This window comes from Aspergillus nidulans, chromosome IV (assembly GCF_000011425.1).
Source record: "Aspergillus nidulans FGSC A4 chromosome IV".
NCBI classification, from domain to species: domain Eukaryota; kingdom Fungi; phylum Ascomycota; class Eurotiomycetes; order Eurotiales; family Aspergillaceae; genus Aspergillus; species Aspergillus nidulans.
The window spans coordinates 389,876-407,559 of record NC_066260.1 but is presented as its reverse complement, the minus strand read 5'-3'; the positions used below and the strand labels follow the sequence as shown (position 1 = coordinate 407,559).

At 49.6% G+C, this 17,684-nt stretch overlaps 7 protein-coding genes across 7 annotated transcripts, besides 1 other annotated feature; 4 read left to right on the top strand and 3 right to left on the bottom strand.

Moving 5' to 3' along the window:
- Positions 1-17,684: part of a sequence feature (contig 1.127 1..138927(-1)) that runs on past both edges of the window.
- Positions 1,816-3,874, bottom strand: ANIA_07288 (uncharacterized protein; the record flags this gene model as incomplete). Its single annotated transcript, XM_675465.1, has 2 exons — positions 1,816-2,813; positions 2,857-3,874. The coding sequence occupies 2 exons, from the start codon at positions 3,872-3,874 to the stop codon at positions 1,816-1,818; spliced, it is 2,016 nt and encodes a 671-aa protein (XP_680557.1).
- ANIA_07289 (twinfilin) lies at positions 5,572-7,019 on the top strand. The gene is made up of 4 exons (XM_675466.2): positions 5,572-5,657; positions 5,799-6,430; positions 6,499-6,750; positions 6,801-7,019. The coding sequence occupies exons 1-4, from the start codon at positions 5,639-5,641 to the stop codon at positions 6,915-6,917; spliced, it is 1,020 nt and encodes a 339-aa protein (XP_680558.2). The 5' UTR covers positions 5,572-5,638; the 3' UTR covers positions 6,918-7,019.
- On the bottom strand, positions 7,126-7,452 carry ANIA_07290 (PHF5 family protein; the record flags this gene model as incomplete). Its single annotated transcript, XM_675467.1, has 1 exon — positions 7,126-7,452. The coding sequence occupies one exon, from the start codon at positions 7,450-7,452 to the stop codon at positions 7,126-7,128; it is 327 nt and encodes a 108-aa protein (XP_680559.1).
- On the top strand, positions 7,884-8,984 carry ANIA_07291 (uncharacterized protein; the record flags this gene model as incomplete). The annotated part of the gene is made up of 4 exons (XM_675468.1): positions 7,884-7,894; positions 7,960-8,407; positions 8,466-8,534; positions 8,604-8,984. 4 exons carry the CDS (start codon positions 7,884-7,886, stop codon positions 8,982-8,984), a joined length of 909 nt encoding a protein of 302 aa, XP_680560.1.
- ANIA_07292 (alpha/beta fold hydrolase) lies at positions 9,396-10,865 on the top strand (the record flags this gene model as incomplete). The annotated part of the gene is made up of 5 exons (XM_675469.1): positions 9,396-9,474; positions 9,606-10,011; positions 10,071-10,401; positions 10,477-10,528; positions 10,588-10,865. The coding sequence occupies 5 exons, from the start codon at positions 9,396-9,398 to the stop codon at positions 10,863-10,865; spliced, it is 1,146 nt and encodes a 381-aa protein (XP_680561.1).
- Positions 10,946-12,459, bottom strand: ANIA_07293 (uncharacterized protein; the record flags this gene model as incomplete). The annotated part of the gene is made up of 4 exons (XM_675470.2): positions 10,946-11,727; positions 11,778-11,902; positions 11,952-12,024; positions 12,071-12,459. 4 exons carry the CDS (start codon positions 12,457-12,459, stop codon positions 11,022-11,024), a joined length of 1,293 nt encoding a protein of 430 aa, XP_680562.1. The 3' UTR covers positions 10,946-11,021.
- ANIA_07294 (putative PHD and RING finger domain protein) lies at positions 14,659-16,646 on the top strand (the record flags this gene model as incomplete). The annotated part of the gene is made up of 2 exons (XM_675471.2): positions 14,659-15,014; positions 15,088-16,646. Exons 1-2 carry the CDS (start codon positions 14,729-14,731, stop codon positions 16,644-16,646), a joined length of 1,845 nt encoding a protein of 614 aa, XP_680563.2. The 5' UTR covers positions 14,659-14,728.

The following is a 17,684-nucleotide window of genomic DNA, read 5'->3' as shown; positions in this document are numbered from 1 at the left end:
CGCGGTAATTAGGCTTGGCGCTTATGTCAATTATTATATAAGCTAGCTTTTATGCTTATGCTTATGCTTATCCTAACGCTCCGCCAGGTCGTAGTGGCTTTCTTGGGTCACACTTCTGCTCCTCGTATAGCGAAAGGCCCTGTTGAACTAGAGAAGGAGAATAAAATGTCGATTCGAAGCAACAATAGGAGCAATAGATGGATTATGCTGCGGAATAGGTAAGAACTTTCAAGTAAGGTTAAAGGTAAGCAGCTCAATTACAACTGGCCTAACGTTCGTCAAGCGTTCTTGTTGTTCGTACAAGAAAGCCGGAAAGCCTGGAATCCAAAGCTTGTGACGATTGAGTCTCTGCGGCATTCTGGACAGTACGTCTTTGTCTTGTGGGTATAAATATGAGTTCTCAGCTAACGTCTGCTGATGAGTAAACAGGACTTGTCCGAGGCGGAGTGAAATCTGTTTTGAATGATAGGAACGTAATCTCCTTCCCAATACGGTGTACGTGCCTACGAATGCAGTGCAGCATTTATGTAGAATGGCCGCTAACCAGAAACTGCAGCTTACAGCATTTCCTGTTGATCCAGGGTATGTCCGCTTTCTGCAAAGGGTTGAACGTGACTGACCGCGATTAGCTTGTTCAGAGTGCCTTGAGCAACCACGCTGCCAGTCACATCCAGTTACTCGGGCTGGAGAACCTACCCGTCAGCATTAAAGTGAGCTCAAGATCTTTTCAGATGCGAAAAACAAGAGGGATTGCTGATATCTTCACGAAAGCTCTAGCATGATCCCCTGTTTTGAGATCGCCGCAAGTCTGATGCACTCAATTGCCTGCAATTGGATCAAAATGGGGTGACCACCATTTGGGTGGCTTAGGAAAAGTTGTCAGAGCTATTCAACATTTAGAGGCTTACCACTCTCTGGACATTACATTATCATAGACATGATCTAAATGCTGGATTTGACATCGCTCTCCTTGCAATTTCGGAGTAGGCCTAAACGGACCGCCTCGCATATCAGCCTGGATGATGTTGAACGGACACAAACCACTCTCTTGAATGACGATTAATTCTTAGAGACCATCAATTGTGGTAAGAGGCAGCAACACAACCGAAGGTATACCCGGCATACTCCCATCAGGGACTTTTTGACGTTACAGCCGCGAATGCAATGAGCCTACGAGCTATGGAGATGTTGCTCACCGGGGCCGAATCTTCAATCACTACTCAAGCAGGGCGATAGTCGAGTAGCTGGCCAGGAAGAGGTTTTGAGGATCTGAATCAAGAAGTCTACAAAACGCCAAATGTTTTGTTCTGGGAATATTTCTCGTTGACAAGAAGAATGCACAGGTGATCAAAGAAAGCAATTATGGAGCTTCTAAAGGAGCCGCTATTTTGTTATGCACCTACCCTATTTGAGCAAGATATGGACAGAGTAGAATATTGTTACTCAAGATGAAATGATCCAAGCATTGTGTGAGTGTCACCCACACTCTCCTGATCTACAATATTTCTGATTGAGATATGACGGTGGCATCAATTAGCTTTCATATACTGGCGATCTAGCTGTCTCCATCGGCAAAACTCTATGCTAGTACATCATCCTTTACATCTTTGAGATAGCAACGCATAATCGCAGCTTAGTGGTTTCGACTCGAGTCCTAATATTTGACCCTAGCAAGATAGTTCTTAAATTGATAGTGCAACGTTGCTCACTGTGACAGGAATTATCCTCGCTAACGGTATTCAAACTCAGCAGTGCCTAGCTATTCCTGCTTCCTTCTATCTTTTGTCATGGACTAAGAATCCTCAGCAGACACATTCAATCAAGGTAAGTTGTGTTGAACAACCGGTTCCCAGTATCAGTGGTTCCCTTACCAGTATACTTATTTGCTGACAGGCGAAGCGCGACAACAGTAAGCTCCGTGGAACGTGCGACGGCGCGAAGCTGACTACAGCCTTTAACTGCTTGGTCCTGGATAACGCCAGCGACGATAATGATACGGACCGCTCCATCCACCTCTCTAATGCGTTGCACGAACTGGGCCATTGACTCGCCACTGTTTATCACGGAGTCGACCAAGATCACATTGACGATACCTTTGAGATGTTCTTCTTTGACATCCGTTGGTTCTTTGGCATCGTGGAGTCGAGCCTTGGGGAAGACTTTGAAGATGCCAGAAGCCATGGACTGCCCACCACGCATCAGCGGCACGATCAAGGTTTGCTCCTCGTCGAGCAGTCGGTATCCGGCAACAAAGTTTCCCTGGGGATGACGTATAGCTAACACCTCAGTACCTATGAGCTCAACTAGGTATCTAGTGGCTAGATAACGCCCGGCGTTCTCATGGGCCTCCTGCAAGGACGGTCCGCGAATACTGTCATCCCGCATCGGAGTGCTCAGCAACTTTGTTGCGTGACTATCCGTAGCGTGGTGAAGTCGTACGCCACCAGGTCGCCCGAGCGGTTGGAAGATCTCATCCAAGAACGATTTCTCCGTGAGGTTGGCGACAGGCAGCTTCGCAGTATCTAACAGCGGCGGCGATGTGTTGACTGGCAGCAAAACCTGACGAGCCTGCAAACCATTGTCTCTTATCTCAGTCAACAGTTTGTGCTCCATGCTCTTGCTCCGGCTTTGCTGCTCGCCGACCACAACGACGGGCTTGTGAGCAGCCCTCATCATTGGCAGGTCGAGAGGACTATCTCCAAACGCCCAAGTATATACCGTGTGAGCACTCTTTGCGCGGGTAATCAGGCACTCTTTCACCGAAGGGGTAACGACAAAACCGTCTTTGATTCGGCCCCCGCCCACGACCTTCACTACATGAGAAAGGCCTGCTTTTTCTATAATCTTCTGCCACACACGTTGTAGTCCGCAGGTCACAATGACAGAAGAAACGTGGCGGTAGTTTTCTGCCTGGCGCAGAAGCGAGGACATTCCCGGATAAAGGTCGTGTGTGTGAAGCAATCTCCTCGCAGATAGCCTCAAATTCATCGTCGTTGGTTGACTCCTCGTACAATAACATAGCTTGTCTAAATGCGGTATACGAATACCCCAACGGCCCTCGGAATAGAGCGCTCAACGGATCCTTTTTGCCTCCCTTGGTCTCGTGGATCTTCCAGAAGCGTGTGCCCGTATCAACCGCGGCCAGTGTCTTATCAGCATCGAAGAAAAGAACAGTCTGCAGCTCATCGTAGCTCGGAGAAATGCATTTGTCAAAAATATGCTCGGCAACGAGTCTATTGTGGTTCTCATCATGACACTGGAAGTCACGAATCAAGCTCGCTAGCTTGCTCTTCAGATTCGGGTAGATGGTCGCGAAGAGAATGTTATTTTCACGACAAAGGTCATGGATTTCCTGAATTTCGGTCTCTTGCCACCGACGCAAATGTTCACTCGACAGATTCGAACGCGCCCTTTTGGTATCTTCCGCCCGTTGTTTCGCCGTCACTTCAAGAGGTGCGTTGACGTACAGGATATGCGTATAAGTCGCCAGGTCAGCCTGAGAGCAAACCCTCGACGCTTCTTCTTTTTTTCCGCCTTCCCAGAACATGTAATGCCCGGTCACAATCCCGGTCTTGCCAGTCTGGGCGCAGGTTGACTTGATGGCATCGATTGCGAGTTTGCGCCAGTGGTCCTGTTTGTACTTGTCCTGCATCTTAAATTCGTCAAGCCCACCAGGGGTCACTTTGCTGATTTCCTTAGACCCTTCAAAGTACTCGAAGTCTGTTTCGCCGAGCTCCTGCTTGAGTTGATCCATGATATATGACTTGCCGCAGCCAGGCAAGCCATAAAGCCCTATCACTCGGGGAGCAGCTAGGGCGGCCGCGTGCGCGGGAACAGAGCTGTTGACAGGCTCCGATGTAGTTCTCGGCTCCATCTTGGAAGTTGAATGCAAGTCCACTGTGGAGTCTTAGACAGGTAGCGCCGAGGTAGTCAGGGCAAGAACTGCAAGTGCAAGACGATGACAGATACAGCGTAGAAAGTCAGATTAATCGGTTGAGCCTGCAAGAGGTAGAACAGAAGTTGTCTGCAGTGGAAGGATATGGCATCCAAGGCCCTGCAATGTAAATTATATAGAGGATGAGAACAAAGGATGGTCGCAGTGTAAGCCCTCCTCAACAAAGTAGCCATGTTTGCTACATTGTCCAGGAGGGATCAGTCTTTGGCCACCTTGCGTTGACTTAAGTTTTTACAGAGGGCAAGTCATAGTTCAGCTCATTCTAGAACATAGTGGAAGTAAGTTCAATGAATAAGTTGGCTTGTTCTATGATATTGAATCGTGAATTCATATTATCCTTTGAAAATGGAGCCCTCTAGACGGCAAACGACCAGATATGTCATTAGTGCCTCACTACAACAGACGCTACATTCAAACCTAGCTGCCAGCCCAGGTCAATGGACCTCAATTGGTCAAATAAGGTCATTTTTCTGCGCCAATCGCAGTAGGTATATTGTTGCATCCAAAAGATCACAGCCACAGCCAGAGACAGCCCATCATGGAAGAACAGGCAGAATCCATAACAGTCTTGCACAGACTCTCCTAAACTCCTTGATCGGGATCCCATGTCTTAACGCAACTTCATCTACTTTCGCCCTCTTTCTGGGGTTAACCACCTCCCTCACGGACCTCCAATCGTGTTTCCCAGCGCAATATGCTGCCACGCGATAGAATCCCCACCGTGACGTGAATTTGCTCAGCATATAAATCTTTGCGAATCCATTGTATGCTCGTGACCAGGATGGTTGAAAAGGAATTGAGAACCCCTCGTGTCGGGCGCGGGATAAAGTGAATAGTATGTCTGAGGTCTCGCTGAGTCGGCCTAGGGGCGTTGTTGCCTTGCGCCACTCCAAGAGCTCTTCGGCTAGGCGGCTTTTATGCCAGGAAAGTTCCGGTTTGCGGGAGAGGCCAAGAACAGTATGCCATTTTTTGAGAAAGGTGGACATTCTGAGGTTGCCCATCGGCGTTTTAGGGTTGATTGAATTTGATCTGGACTTTTGTAACTGACTGCTGTTGGATGATGGAAAGGAAGACACTTCAAGTCACGTAGATGGCGGCTTCTATCAAATTGATCTTAGTTTATCAGTCAGGACATCATGGACTGTGGGAAGTGGTAGAAATAAACCAGCTAGGACCTAATGTCCCATATGGGGAGATGCAAACGGCCCAGATCCTGTACCTCCAGTAAGTAAGCAATCTTTATACAAAGCACCAACCGCCCTAGCCCTTGACTTCGCTCAATATCACCATCTTAGTATACGATCTAGATGTCCATCTAATAGGAAGAACAACTATATGACCGCGCACAATAGCCTCGCACCATGGAGTCACGAGTGGTAAACTTCCCGAGGTAGAAGAGCCAGTGAGTACTTGGAAAGGCATCGCGACAGCACCAACATTTCGATTTCTTTACGACCATCTAATCGTGTAGCTGGAAGGTAGCAATAGAAGTAAGGAAACTTTCAGACTCATCACGTATTTATATGTAGTAGTTTGTATAGATGCGAGTCATGTGATATGGCGTTGAGGCCACCCAGCGGTGAGTAAATAGACCTCCAACGAACCAACAACAATCCTTTGACAAGTCATATTGGTATCGCATTTCTGTACCCCGGACGGTAAATCTGTCCTGACGCATCCAATATGCAGTCTGGAATCTCAGGTGCGTTCCTCCCCCGTTGCATGCTTCAGACAAGATGCCAGCAATGAAGCCAACTCCGCCCCGCCGTACCCAACTGAAGTTCCAGCATAAGCCCGAGCAGCCACAAAAATGCATATCATGAGTTTATCTGACTGTATAAAGTCTCCCAAGAGCTCCACGATGCCTTCTCCCGCTTCGCGTCTGATACCTCTATCTTCTGTCTCCCCGTGACAATCACCGCGGAGCGCCTAACCCCGCTTTCAACGCTCCCCTTCTCCGGCTTTGGAGAGAACGCGTTCTACGCCTCACTGTCACAGCTAACTTCTGTGTTGGAGCCAAAGACGCCTATTTACCTGTTAATCCGCCGGACTGGATCTAATCTGATTGCCTTAACGTACATTCCCTCCAACGCTGGGGTGCGTGCAAAGACTCTCTTCGCGTCTACACGGGCGACGCTGGTGAGGGAATTGGGAAGCGAGAAGTTCAGTGAGACAATCTTCGCCACAGACGAGGAGGAAGTCATCGGAGAGAATGCATGGAAGGAGCGGGAGGCAGAGAAGAACGGGACTTCCACTGGCGGTTATAGAAGGGAGGATCTAATGGGAGAAAAGGAAAGGGAATTGGAAGCTGTGCGGAGGGCGGAGGAGGCTGCAAGGAGTGGGACTCCAGGGAGGGATATTGGGATCGGTGGAACGTTTGCGAGAGGTCCTTCTAGGATGAAAATTGAAATGCAAGTGGACGAGGATGCGAAGAATGCTCTAGGGGGGCTGCAGCAGGGTGGACTTGTGCAGATGGTGAGTTTGACAAGATATATTCAATTGCACTGTGCGTTGATTAAAAGCTAATGTTGTTCTAATAACAGGCCATTGACGTTTCAACGGAGACATTCAAGCTCACTGCGGCTGAGTCTGGAGTTGACGCCAATTCCGTCCAGAATCACATCTCTGCTTCCTCACCGAGATACACGTTCTACCACTATCCCGACTCCGACACCATCATCTTCATCTATACCTGTCCATCAGGCTCGTCAATCAAGGAGCGGATGCTGTACGCTAGTTCCCGGATGCATGCGCTCCAGGTGGCGGAAGAACAGGGTCTGAAGATTCTGAAAAAGGTACGGCGGCTTGACGAATGACAGACCGGGAACTAACAAAGAAATGGCAGATTGAGGCCGGGGCGCCCGACGAAGTTACAGGCGAACGCCTTCAGGAAGAAGTGAACCCCCCGCAGAACAACGGTCTCAGGCAAGGGTTCGCAAAGCCCAGACGCCCGGGGAGGTAGATGTTGACCGCCGCTCTCTAGCAAGTCCTGGGGGATTGATCCGGGCTTCAGCGTAAGAGATATCGTACACATATATCCGTAGCCAAGATTCATTGCCGTTCTTAGATTTCACCAGTAACCGCCGGTAAGAGCAGCGATAATACCAGCCAGGGCCCGACAGCTCTCCGCACCAGGGACCCAATAGCGTAAGCAGGTCGAACCCGCCTCATCAATGATTTCGGAAACTCTTTTTTTGATAAAATAAATCCGTCCTCGAACTTCCCAAGTTTATAATCTTCGGACATCCGTCTCGGTCTTTCTCTAGGCGCGTACATTCGAAGCAGTAGAATGCATCACTGATTCCCTCGCCACCACAAACGATACACTTGTTCTGGTAGTTGCCGAAGGAGCATTCGTCGCAGATGCGGACCAGAGTAGTAGGACGCACGTAGGAGTCACACACAGGACACTTCCCATCGCATTTGTCGCATAGACGGCCAATGGAGATGCCAGGTTGCTTGCGGCACATAACGAGATCGGGATGATGGCGCGACATGTTGCTGAAAAGAGGTTGAACGGAGTGCGAAAAGGGAGTTGAGCTCGATAGCGAAGGTACCGGAGATTTGAACGGTTCTAATAATAAATATACCTGGAAGCGACAAGTCTTTAGAGCAACCGGTCGAAGCTGGTGGAAAGCGAAAGAGAGCTCGGAGAGAAGCTGGGAACGGGCATGACCTTTTCCAAGTTTCTGCCGGCGGTGGTTGGTCCGTGCACGGGAGTCTGGCTCTGCGGCTCTATCGCGACAGCATGTCTCCGATTCACATATGTAATACTATTGCTCCTGCTTGTACGGGTTAGACGCGTCTCATCTATCGTACAATACTCAGTACAAGTGCTTTGCATACTTACCTTGCCATTGCCCAATATTGTGCATCCGTTTGTCAGCGGTCTCGGACCCGGCCATAACCAGACAGACTCACGCTCACCATGGCAGAAGGGTAAGCGTTTTCTTTCCATTATCTTACTGTCGCACATTCCAGTAGCTAATTGAGCTTTGCTTTAGCACGCTAGCTTCTGCAGTGATTGTTCCGGAACAAGAAAATCACGTCCCCTCTCCAGAATCAGGACTCAAGCGAAGACAATCCTCAACTACTGATCTCGAGTCGGACATCAAGCGTCGCCGTCTCAGCACCCAGAACGATGACCAAGATTCAGAAGAACCTCCAGCGCGCAGACAATCGTCGCCGAAACTAGAAGTTCAGGACACAGAACGAAAACGCAACCGCCGAGATGAGGAAAGGAAACGTGGACAGCGGTTATTCGGTTCTCTGCTAGGAACGCTCTCACAGACATCCAATTCTGCGGCGCAACGGCGGAGAGCTGATATTGAGCGGAAGCAGCAGGATAAGCTAAAGCTGCAAGATGAGGAGTATGGGGAGCTGAAGAAGAAAAGGTGGGAGGAGCGGTTGGCTACGCGCAAAAAGGAGCAGAAGTCATACGAGAAGGAGATGGTGAGTCTCAACTACGCCTGACTGCTGACGACTTGCTAATGTATACTCGGTTTTTTAGATGCTTACTCGCCACGAGAACCTTTTGGCGATGGCTCACTCTTTAAAAACAAAGTCGGAGCCTGCATTGGTATGGTCATCATACCGAATCGTCTTTTTGATTTTCTAACTGGTTCTATAGTACTATAAACCATGGCAGCTGCGGCCTGAAGAGGAAGATATTATACAGGATCAGGTCCGGGAAGCCGAGGCCACAATCGCACGAGAAGTGGAGGAATTCGATGCGCGCAATGCACAAGAGGACCAGCCAGAGACCGATAGGCAGGAACAACCTGAAGAAGCTCAGGAGAAACTAGAGCAACAAGAGCCCAGTCAAGATGCGCAAAACGACGAGGCAAAGGAACAGGAGGAGAAAGTACAAGCTGAGCAAAGCCATGAGGAGGAGCCAGAAGAAACTAAGCCTGACGGCCCCTCCACTGAGGCCGTATCAGCCAGCCCACATCAAGATGAGGACCATCGAGGAGCAGAAGATGATGGAGGCGAGGTAGTTGAAGATAACGAAGATACGGTGATCTATTAGTTATTTACAATATCAAGTTGGTCATCTACTCCTGGTCCCAATGGTGGTCAATTATGTACAACACAATCATGATAATTGAGGAGACGGTTAACGAGGGCCGAGGCAACTCGGAGGATTGACATCAGACCCCAAAATACTCCCAGGTCCACGACCTTCTATCCTTAGACATTTCAAAAAACATTTTCAAAGACACTTAGGCAAATCATCCTCTCGATCAAATTATCCTCTATCAAGCCCTCAAATTACAGAGGAAGCTCGACTTCACGTGACGGGAGAGGGGTTCTGAAGACCTTCTCCATTAAAAAAACCATCAACATCGATACAGTCCATTTGAGCTGCCTTGTCCTTCCCTTTTCTGTATTCGTTTTAATAGGCTTTGGTCCATGAAATAAATCCTGCCGTTCGAAAACCATGGCAGTGGACAAAACCAGGGTTTCGGGAGACTCCCGAGTCGAGCATCGCTCAGCGTTTGTGAAAGGAAAAACATACGGTATGAGTATTTCCTCATCTTTGTGATACATTATTGAGCTCGTGCACTTCTTGCGTGTTCCCCTTGCTCGCCCGACGCCGAGACGTGCTTATGCAATGGTCTAACAAACAATTCGTTGACTATATATCTAGGCTACCTCTATAGCCAGCCGCCATCAGGCCAATACAAAGGCACCGTAGTCTTGGTATTCACATTGACTTTTCTCTATACTCTTTCAAGTTCAATACTGATGCAGATCCTGTTCTGTCTCAGCTCCATGGTTTCCCGGACCTGTCAATGGGTTGGAGATACCAGATTCCGCTATTTGTCAATAAAGGCTACCGAGTCATTGCGCCAGATTGTCTTGGATATGGACGAACGGTACACTAGGCCATCAATTTTACAGTCTGAGCAAGCAGCTGACGGGATTACTGTCTTCTTAAACCAGGACGCCCCAGCGGATCTAGCGGCATACTCACACAAGAACTGTGCCGACGACATCAAAGAACTAGCCAACCAACTCGGCGCATCGAAGATCATCCTGGGAGGCCATGACTGGTATGTCCGCGCTTTACACACGCATTACTAGGATTCACATTCTAACTCGCTGGGAAAAGGGGCGCCTTCCTCGCCTACCGGGTCGCCCTCTGGCACCCAACTCTAATCACGCACCTCTTCACCGTGTGCGTGCCGTACAGTCCGCCCTACAAGAGATACATGACACTTGAAGACATGGTTTCTAAAGTGGCGCCACATTTCGGGTACCAGCTACATTTCGTTAGCGGGGAGATTGAAGAGGCTGTGAAGAGCAAGGAGGACTATAAACAGTTCCTGATTTCACTTTATGGCGGGAAGACGCAGGAGAAAGAACCTGCCTTTGATGTCCATAAGGGTGTAGATTTGGAGAAGATGAGAAGCGTGAAGATGAGTTGGTTGTTGGAAGAGGAGGTTAGTATTAACTCACCTTACCTGGGCGGTTGATTCGGGGAAGTCTTGAGAGGCTCTGACATGACCTGCTCACAGGAAATGGAATACTACGCCTGGGAATTCGCCCGCCATGGGCTTCGTGGACCTCGTACGCTCTTCCTTGCTTTCCCATTTCATTCTCATGGCACAAACTTACTAATTCCGCAGTAAACTGGTACCGCACCCGCAAGATTAACTATGACGACGAGCTCTCTCTACAGAAAGGAACAATTGACATCCCAGTCCTCTTTATTCAAGCACTTAAAGATGCTGCCCTCCCGCCGCACTTGGGCAAGGGAATGGGGAAGGCCATACCGCAGCTGACGACAAAGCAGGTTAATGCCTCGCACTGGGCGCTCTGGGAAAAGCCGGCAGAGGTTAATCAGGCTTTAGAGGCTTGGTTCAACGAGGTTGTTGAAGGGGGTAGCAGGGTGGCTAAGCTGTGATTTACCTTTCTTTGCTGGGTGGTTCGCTGAAGAGCCTGCTTTGTGATGTAGGCTCTAGATATATATACGTGGCGGGTTTCTATATATACTATGATGGAATAACTATGGCATAAAGATTGCATGATCAACCTGATCGTAAGACAGAGGGCAAGCAGTTTAGTTCTCCAGCACCTGCGTCTCAACACGACATCCATTATTCTCAAGTCGGTCAAGGTACTCCTGGCCCAAGCTCGCCGGCGTAACGATACCCCCTCCCGAGACCCTCTTCACCTTCTCCTCATTCTCCAAAATCACCATAGCTGCCTCTGCCATGAGCACGCCCGTGAAGTGATACATTGACGATCCCGCATACTTCAACTTCCCCAACACACGCTTCGGCGTGTCCTGGTCCGGAGTGGCGATGGCGCGGTACTCGCATCGGTCATTACGGCCGCTCTCCGTGGTTGGCCCGCTGCCAGGGGCATAGATGGCTTTCTTCACCAGCCATCGGACCGGTGCCAAGATCAAGAAAGCCGTTCCCACCAGGAAGGCGTAATTCCACAATATTCCAATAAATGTGTTGCGGACGTTGAGGAATTGGCGAAAGTAAAATCTGGGGCCGTAGAGTTCCGGCATCAGGGTGCTGCTTCGATGGATGATAGTCATGTCGCAAAAGTCCGTGGGCGACTTAGTGAGCGTGCCTAAGTCACGAACAGTTCGGACACCGAGGATCCGCGCCACGAAGGACTCGGATGGAATGTCCTTTGGTGGCGGGGAGGCTGCAAGGGCGAACGGCTTTGTTGATTCGAGGAGTTGAGATCCAGAGAAGTCCTCTATACAGGTTAAGATAGAAGCCAGAGTACCGCCGCTCGCGCCAGAGGATCTATGCATGGTTTAATAACACCAACGCGGATGGTATAGAATGTAGCATACTTGAACTCGTAGATTGAGCCGGTAATCTCTTTAGTTTGGCAGGACATCTTCTCCCTAACTTCCTTGACCAGGGCATAAGCTAACATGTCTGCAGGCGCGCTTTCAATGCCGACACAGTGGATTATCTACTTCGATTAGACAATCGCTATACATGAGTGTTTGGAGGTTACTTACAATGGCACCGTTCGACTTCGCTGTTCCGTGATACTTGTCGACTGTCTGCTTGACCCATGGTGTCTCGCCAGTCCTGCAGCAATTAGCCGTTGCAATAATCTTGCCAGATTGAAACTTACGCATCGACATAGTGGGTGCCGGCATTCGCGCAAGCCTCGACAACAGGAGTGGAGTATATGTGATAAGGACCAACGCAGTTGATAATAAGCTTCGTTCTCTCTGCGAGAGAGCGCAGTTCCTCCTTATTGAGCTGGACAGAGATGATCTCTATGGACGCATCAGCAGAGCCGCTCCACAAGCACCAGTACATAGTCTTACCGGGATCCAAGCGATCAGGGTTGAGCTTCTTCAACTCCTGAGCGACGCCCTCAATTTTCTTGGTGGAACGCCCTGCCAGCGCCCATTTCAGGTTTGTGGGCAGATGAGTGACGATATGCTCTGCGCAGTACTTTCCAGTATATCCAGTAGGGCCGAGGACCACAATATCGAATTCCCTGCTAGACTCCATATTGCCTGTGTGAAGAAGGGACTGTAACCCTGAATGGGCTTGGAGAACCGAGGTTGTTCAACAAGGCTACGTCCGGTACTATTTACGTACCAAGTCAGAGAAACTGAAAGATGTAAAGAATCAACACTTCACTAAAATCAATCAAGCGAAGCAGCTCTGGCAATGGACGAAAGATGCGACTACGAGCCTTATAATTAAGGGGATCTGGCAGCCGCGGCTCGGATACGTCATGGCATGCGCTCGTGCTGCTTAAGGCTGGGTCCGCGGTACAGTATCACAGATTTGACATGCATTTTTCTGGTCTCTAGGCGATGTGATTAGACGTATATAGAGTGATAATCTATGGTAAAAGCTACAGCCATATTGGCTCTGTACTAGACAGCTTCAGTCCACAACCATGACCTGCCATCCAAAAACACTAACCAGGTTTTGAATTGGCTTATCTAAGAAACACACCAGTAATTTCTGCGCTTTTTTGCCTTTTCTGACCGCCTGCTGTTAAGAGGCTTCATATAATTTCGAGGTCGCCTTGTGTCCCCGACATCTAACATGATCTTTTCAGACAAAAGAGAGGACTGGAGTTTAGAAAAGGCGTAGCGGTTGAATTATTTTTCTCCATTCTATCTTACCTGCTGTGTTAATTGAAAGGCTTACTGTAAAAGCACTGCAAAAGTTAAGGTAATATATCACGTGACGCCAAGTCCAAGCCCTAAGCGAGCGCACCCACAACTGATCTCACCTCACTTGAAAGCGTTGGTCTCGATTTCGAACTTCCCGCACTGTTCCCATCTTCGACCTCAACAGCCGCACAGAGACAAGATGACCAAGCGCACTAAGAGTGAGTATAGCCACGGAATTTTTGTTGACCTTTTGAACAGAAAAATTGAAAACAGAAGCTGACTTGCTTCGCAGAGGTCGGTATCACCGGTAAATATGGTACCAGGTATGCTTTAGCCAGAAACCCTCCCACGACTCCGGATTGAATCGAGCACGACTTTTTCGTTCACATCACGGCGAAATTTGGCGCTTCGATAATCAAACAACAAGCGATTGGACATTTGATTGACTATGGTTCGACAATAGATACGGTGCCTCCCTGCGTAAGCAGGTGAAGAAGATGGAAGTGTCCCAGCACGCCCGCTACGTCTGCACCTTCTGCGGAAAGAACACCGTCAAGCGCCAGGCTGTTGGCATCTGGGAGTGCAAGGGCTGCAAGAAGACCATTGCCGGTGGTGCCTACACCGTCTCGTAAGTCGACACTTTCACGCCCTCAGTCCGACAACTCATCTCGACGACAACGGCGTTTCGCTCGATGGATATACTAACATGGGACTTCAACTCAGTACCCCCGCCGCCGCTGCTACCCGCTCCACCATCCGTCGTCTCAGGGAAATCGCGGAGGTCTAAATGTGATGATGGGATTTCTTTCTGTTTCGGTTAATTAAAAAATGAGACAAATACAATGGATTGTCATGAACGCATCCTCGTCACGGATTTCCGCCCTCGGTGTTGATGGCGTCGTCTGCCTCATCGACTGCAATTTTTTTTTTCACATAGACATGAATACCACCGACGATTTCAGATCGCGTTTCTAGTCCAAACTCTGTCGATCTGCCCTGAAATAAGTGCATCATTTTGCTTCGTATGGCCGGTTCTCCGCTTGTGCTTCTGGCACCTGATCGTGTCTTCTGACTAGTGCCAGGGACATGTGAGGGCCTTGGGGCCGAAATTTAGATTCACCTACGCCCTCGAAAACCGGGAAACAAGAGTAACAATAAGTCTATAGTATTACTGGTTCTTTTTACTTCGAAAGCGATGTCGACGATTATTCATTCACTGTCAAAACGGTGCTTTTGTACATGTTCTGTTGCGGACTGATCGTCTGCTAGGTCGCCACATTCTCGAAACGATTCATTCCAAAGATTGGTAGATATAAAGAGGAGTCACCCCTTCTGAGCACACTGCAGGAACATTTATATTGCATGTCAACCAAGGATCGAGCGCCGTGTCCGTACTTGCCAGACCAACAGGATTAAATCGGAGGGCGGTCATACTCGCCTTGCGTTAGGTCACGTTGGCAGCCAGACTGTTTCGGGTTAGACAAGGACTTGCTGACCTTCAAAATCCCCACATCTCTCGTCGACTCCTACTACTTCTCCTCTCTCTCTTCCTCCTTTCCTTCTTCATCCTCTCATTCATCTTTGATAGCTGTTCTTCATGCCTTCTCTCAGCTCCTCTTCATACAGCTCTATCGTATCCCCGTCCGTTAATGTCCGACACCTGTATTGTGTGCTTAGGAGACCTTGGCGAAAGCGCCAGCGATCCTCTTGCCGCCTCGGTGCCAAGACCTGACCTTGAACCGGACGGCAAGGCACCTGATATCTCTACCAAGGCAGAAGGCTCCGATGGAAGTGAGGATAGCTTTATCGCACAGTTACTCCCCTGCGGCCATATTTTACACAACAACTGCTTGAAACCCTGGGTCGAACGAGCCAACAGCTGCCCGATATGCCGCCGTACCTTCAATGAAGTGGAGCTGAGTGACCGGGTCGGAGGTAGGAAGATTCTGTTCCAACCCTGTTTAATCATCTATGTGTGGCAGACTGGATTTTGACGCATCATGTATAGGCCCAGTGATATCCTCCTACGCCGTTGAAGACCGTGTTCAAGTGGCGGATGTCGATCCGTCCATGGTCGTCGAATATATAGATGATGATGTCTCCGATTTCCAGCCCTGCCCTATCTGCGGCGACTCTGAAAACGAGGAAGTGCTTCTTCTTTGTGACGGCTGCGATGTACCGACACATATATATTGTGTGGGACTTGATGAGGTACCAGCGGGTCCCTGGTACTGTTCCCGATGTGAGACCCAACGTCCCATCGGACTATCTTCTGATGCAGTTGATAGACTGTCCCATGCACAAACTCGGCGGCGCCACCGTACCAGGGCCCAGCAACGGAGGGTGCTGAGTAGAAACCAAATCAACTCCCTGCACTGGGCACGTGTTTGGCAATCAGTTTGGGACAATCTTAACATAGACTTGGATTTCCCCTTCGATGATGATCGAGCTGTCGAGCGCGCGTTGCAGCAACAACGCCGCGAGGAAGCTAACCAGAGAGAGTTCCGCACCTGGCAGCGCCGTTTTGACGTCGCCGAGCGGCAGGGTGGAAGAAATCGCTTCAGAGACACTGCTGCTCTGCTTGACATTGAGGCACCTCGACCATCACGACCGCGAGCGCCGAGGGCGCCGACACCTGAACCTGAGTCGCTAGAGGAGATGAGGGCGTGGAACGCCTTTGAACGTGCCCGTGAGATCGAGAACAACCCGAGCGCTGCACGAAAACGTAAAGAGCCAACAATGTCCCCTTCTCCGGAGCCTGCTGAACCCGCACGCAAGCTGAAACGACCCCGCACCCGTAGAGCCGAAGATCTCGCGGCATTGGCGGTGCAGAATGGCGAGTCATCCAGGAGTGCTACTGCCCAGGCATCTGCTCGTCTTAATGCCGACAACTCTAGCGAGCCGAGCTTCCTCTCATCATTATTGAAGGAGGTCGAAGATGCGTCAACGCCTCAAAGTGTTAACTCGTACGGCCCTTCAGCTCACGTCTCCGCCGAGCAAAGTACTCTGGGTCTTTCGTCGCCTTCCATCTCACCTGTTCCTTCTAATCAATCATCCCCGCGGCTATCTTCTACCACCCCGCCTCCGCACTCCGGAAGCCGGCCAATATCACCAATGCAGCTTACCCCACCGCGCGAAGTGTCGTCTCCCACATTCTCTCCGGAAGTATCACCAGCTAGTTCTCACAAGGATGTTAGAGAAGAAACGCCCTCGCGCTCTCGCCCTCGCCGAATACCTCGAGCGGCGCATATAGTTAGGGCAGTAAGGTCGAACGAGAGCTCACCAGCTCGCATTGGTTTATCCCTAGAGGTAAAATCTGACATTCAAAAACTCGTCAGCGCGGCTCTCAAACCGCACTACCGGTCGAAGGTTGTCTCCAAGGAGGAGTACACCGACATCAATCGAAATATCTCTCGGAAATTGTATGAACATGCTCTGGGATTAGACTCATTAGAGTCAACCACAAAGGCTCGCTTGGAAGCCAAAGCTAAAGAAGAGGTGCATAACGCGGTCGAAGCTCTCCGGCAGAGCAAGGCCAGGGCAAACGGTTCTGATGATAGCTCATGATGATTCTTGGAGCATATAGCGGCGCTTTCTAGCAATCTTGTTCTCTTTTGTATCCATCTGGGCAAGCGTGTACATAGCGGGTGCATTTATGCTAGTCCAGTTTTCATGCGGGAAGCCATATCACCCTCCTGTTTATCACTCTACTTTTAATGGGAATATAACCTAGGGTCCTAGCCCTGGGCACGTTCACTAGTTTGATTTCTATAGCTTTTACAACTTCTGTAATGTCGTAAAGCTCACCGAACCCACCCACCAGACCGGGCTTGAGTCCGCTGGCACCTGCCCGATGCGGCCCCGGATCTGATATGGCTAACTCCGACCGAGTCCGACAGCATGTAATAAGCGCTAAGCAGAAGGCAGCAGGCTAACAGACTGCAACTTTACAGCGGACCCTGTCAGGGTTCCTGCTAAGCTGACTCAGAGATGTCATGCGAAGCCGCCTGGCCACAAGTCGCTCAAGGGCTCCGTTGTCTGCAGTATTCAGGTACATGGGGCTGGTAGGTTGGGCCCGTGCCGATTTGCCGTATTATAACCATCTGTACTCTCTCCCTTTCGCAATTTCAAGCTTCTGTGGTTGAGTCCCCAGGTCTGCTTAATCTGATTAACATGCCTAATCTGCTTACTCAGCTTGTTCAGCGGCTCTATGACGGATTTATGATTAGTCCAGTCGGACGTATTAGTGGTCCGTTACCGACCTGGACTCTGTTCCGACTTTCCGATTCCATACTGTACTCAGTCTTATACTGATACGGCCTTTTGCATACAGTAGATTTACGTTTACACACAAAACCTATCAGTCGGATCAGAATTCAAGATCAAATACTGCCATTAACGATCAAAACAACGCCACGGGCCATTTAACACCAGAAACCAAACAACGTACAGTAGGTACGTTGAACAATGACTTCATCATGACCGTCGGACTCGGTAAATTGAAGCTCTGCGATCTCCCGAAAGAGACCCACGACGAGAAAGCTAAGATACGCAAGTGGGCCGTTCCGCTGATAAATTTTCTTCTGTCAGCCAATTATTTGCCGT

What these genes read in the sequence shown, in the direction of transcription:
- ANIA_07289 (XM_675466.2), top strand. An exon ending in AGGGTGGACTTGTGCAGATG is followed by an intron (nt 6,431 to 6,498) that starts GTGAGTTTGACA and finishes TTCTAATAACAG; the next exon opens with GCCATTGACGTTTCAACGGA. An exon ending in GTCTGAAGATTCTGAAAAAG is followed by an intron (nt 6,751 to 6,800) that starts GTACGGCGGCTT and finishes AAGAAATGGCAG; the next exon opens with ATTGAGGCCGGGGCGCCCGA.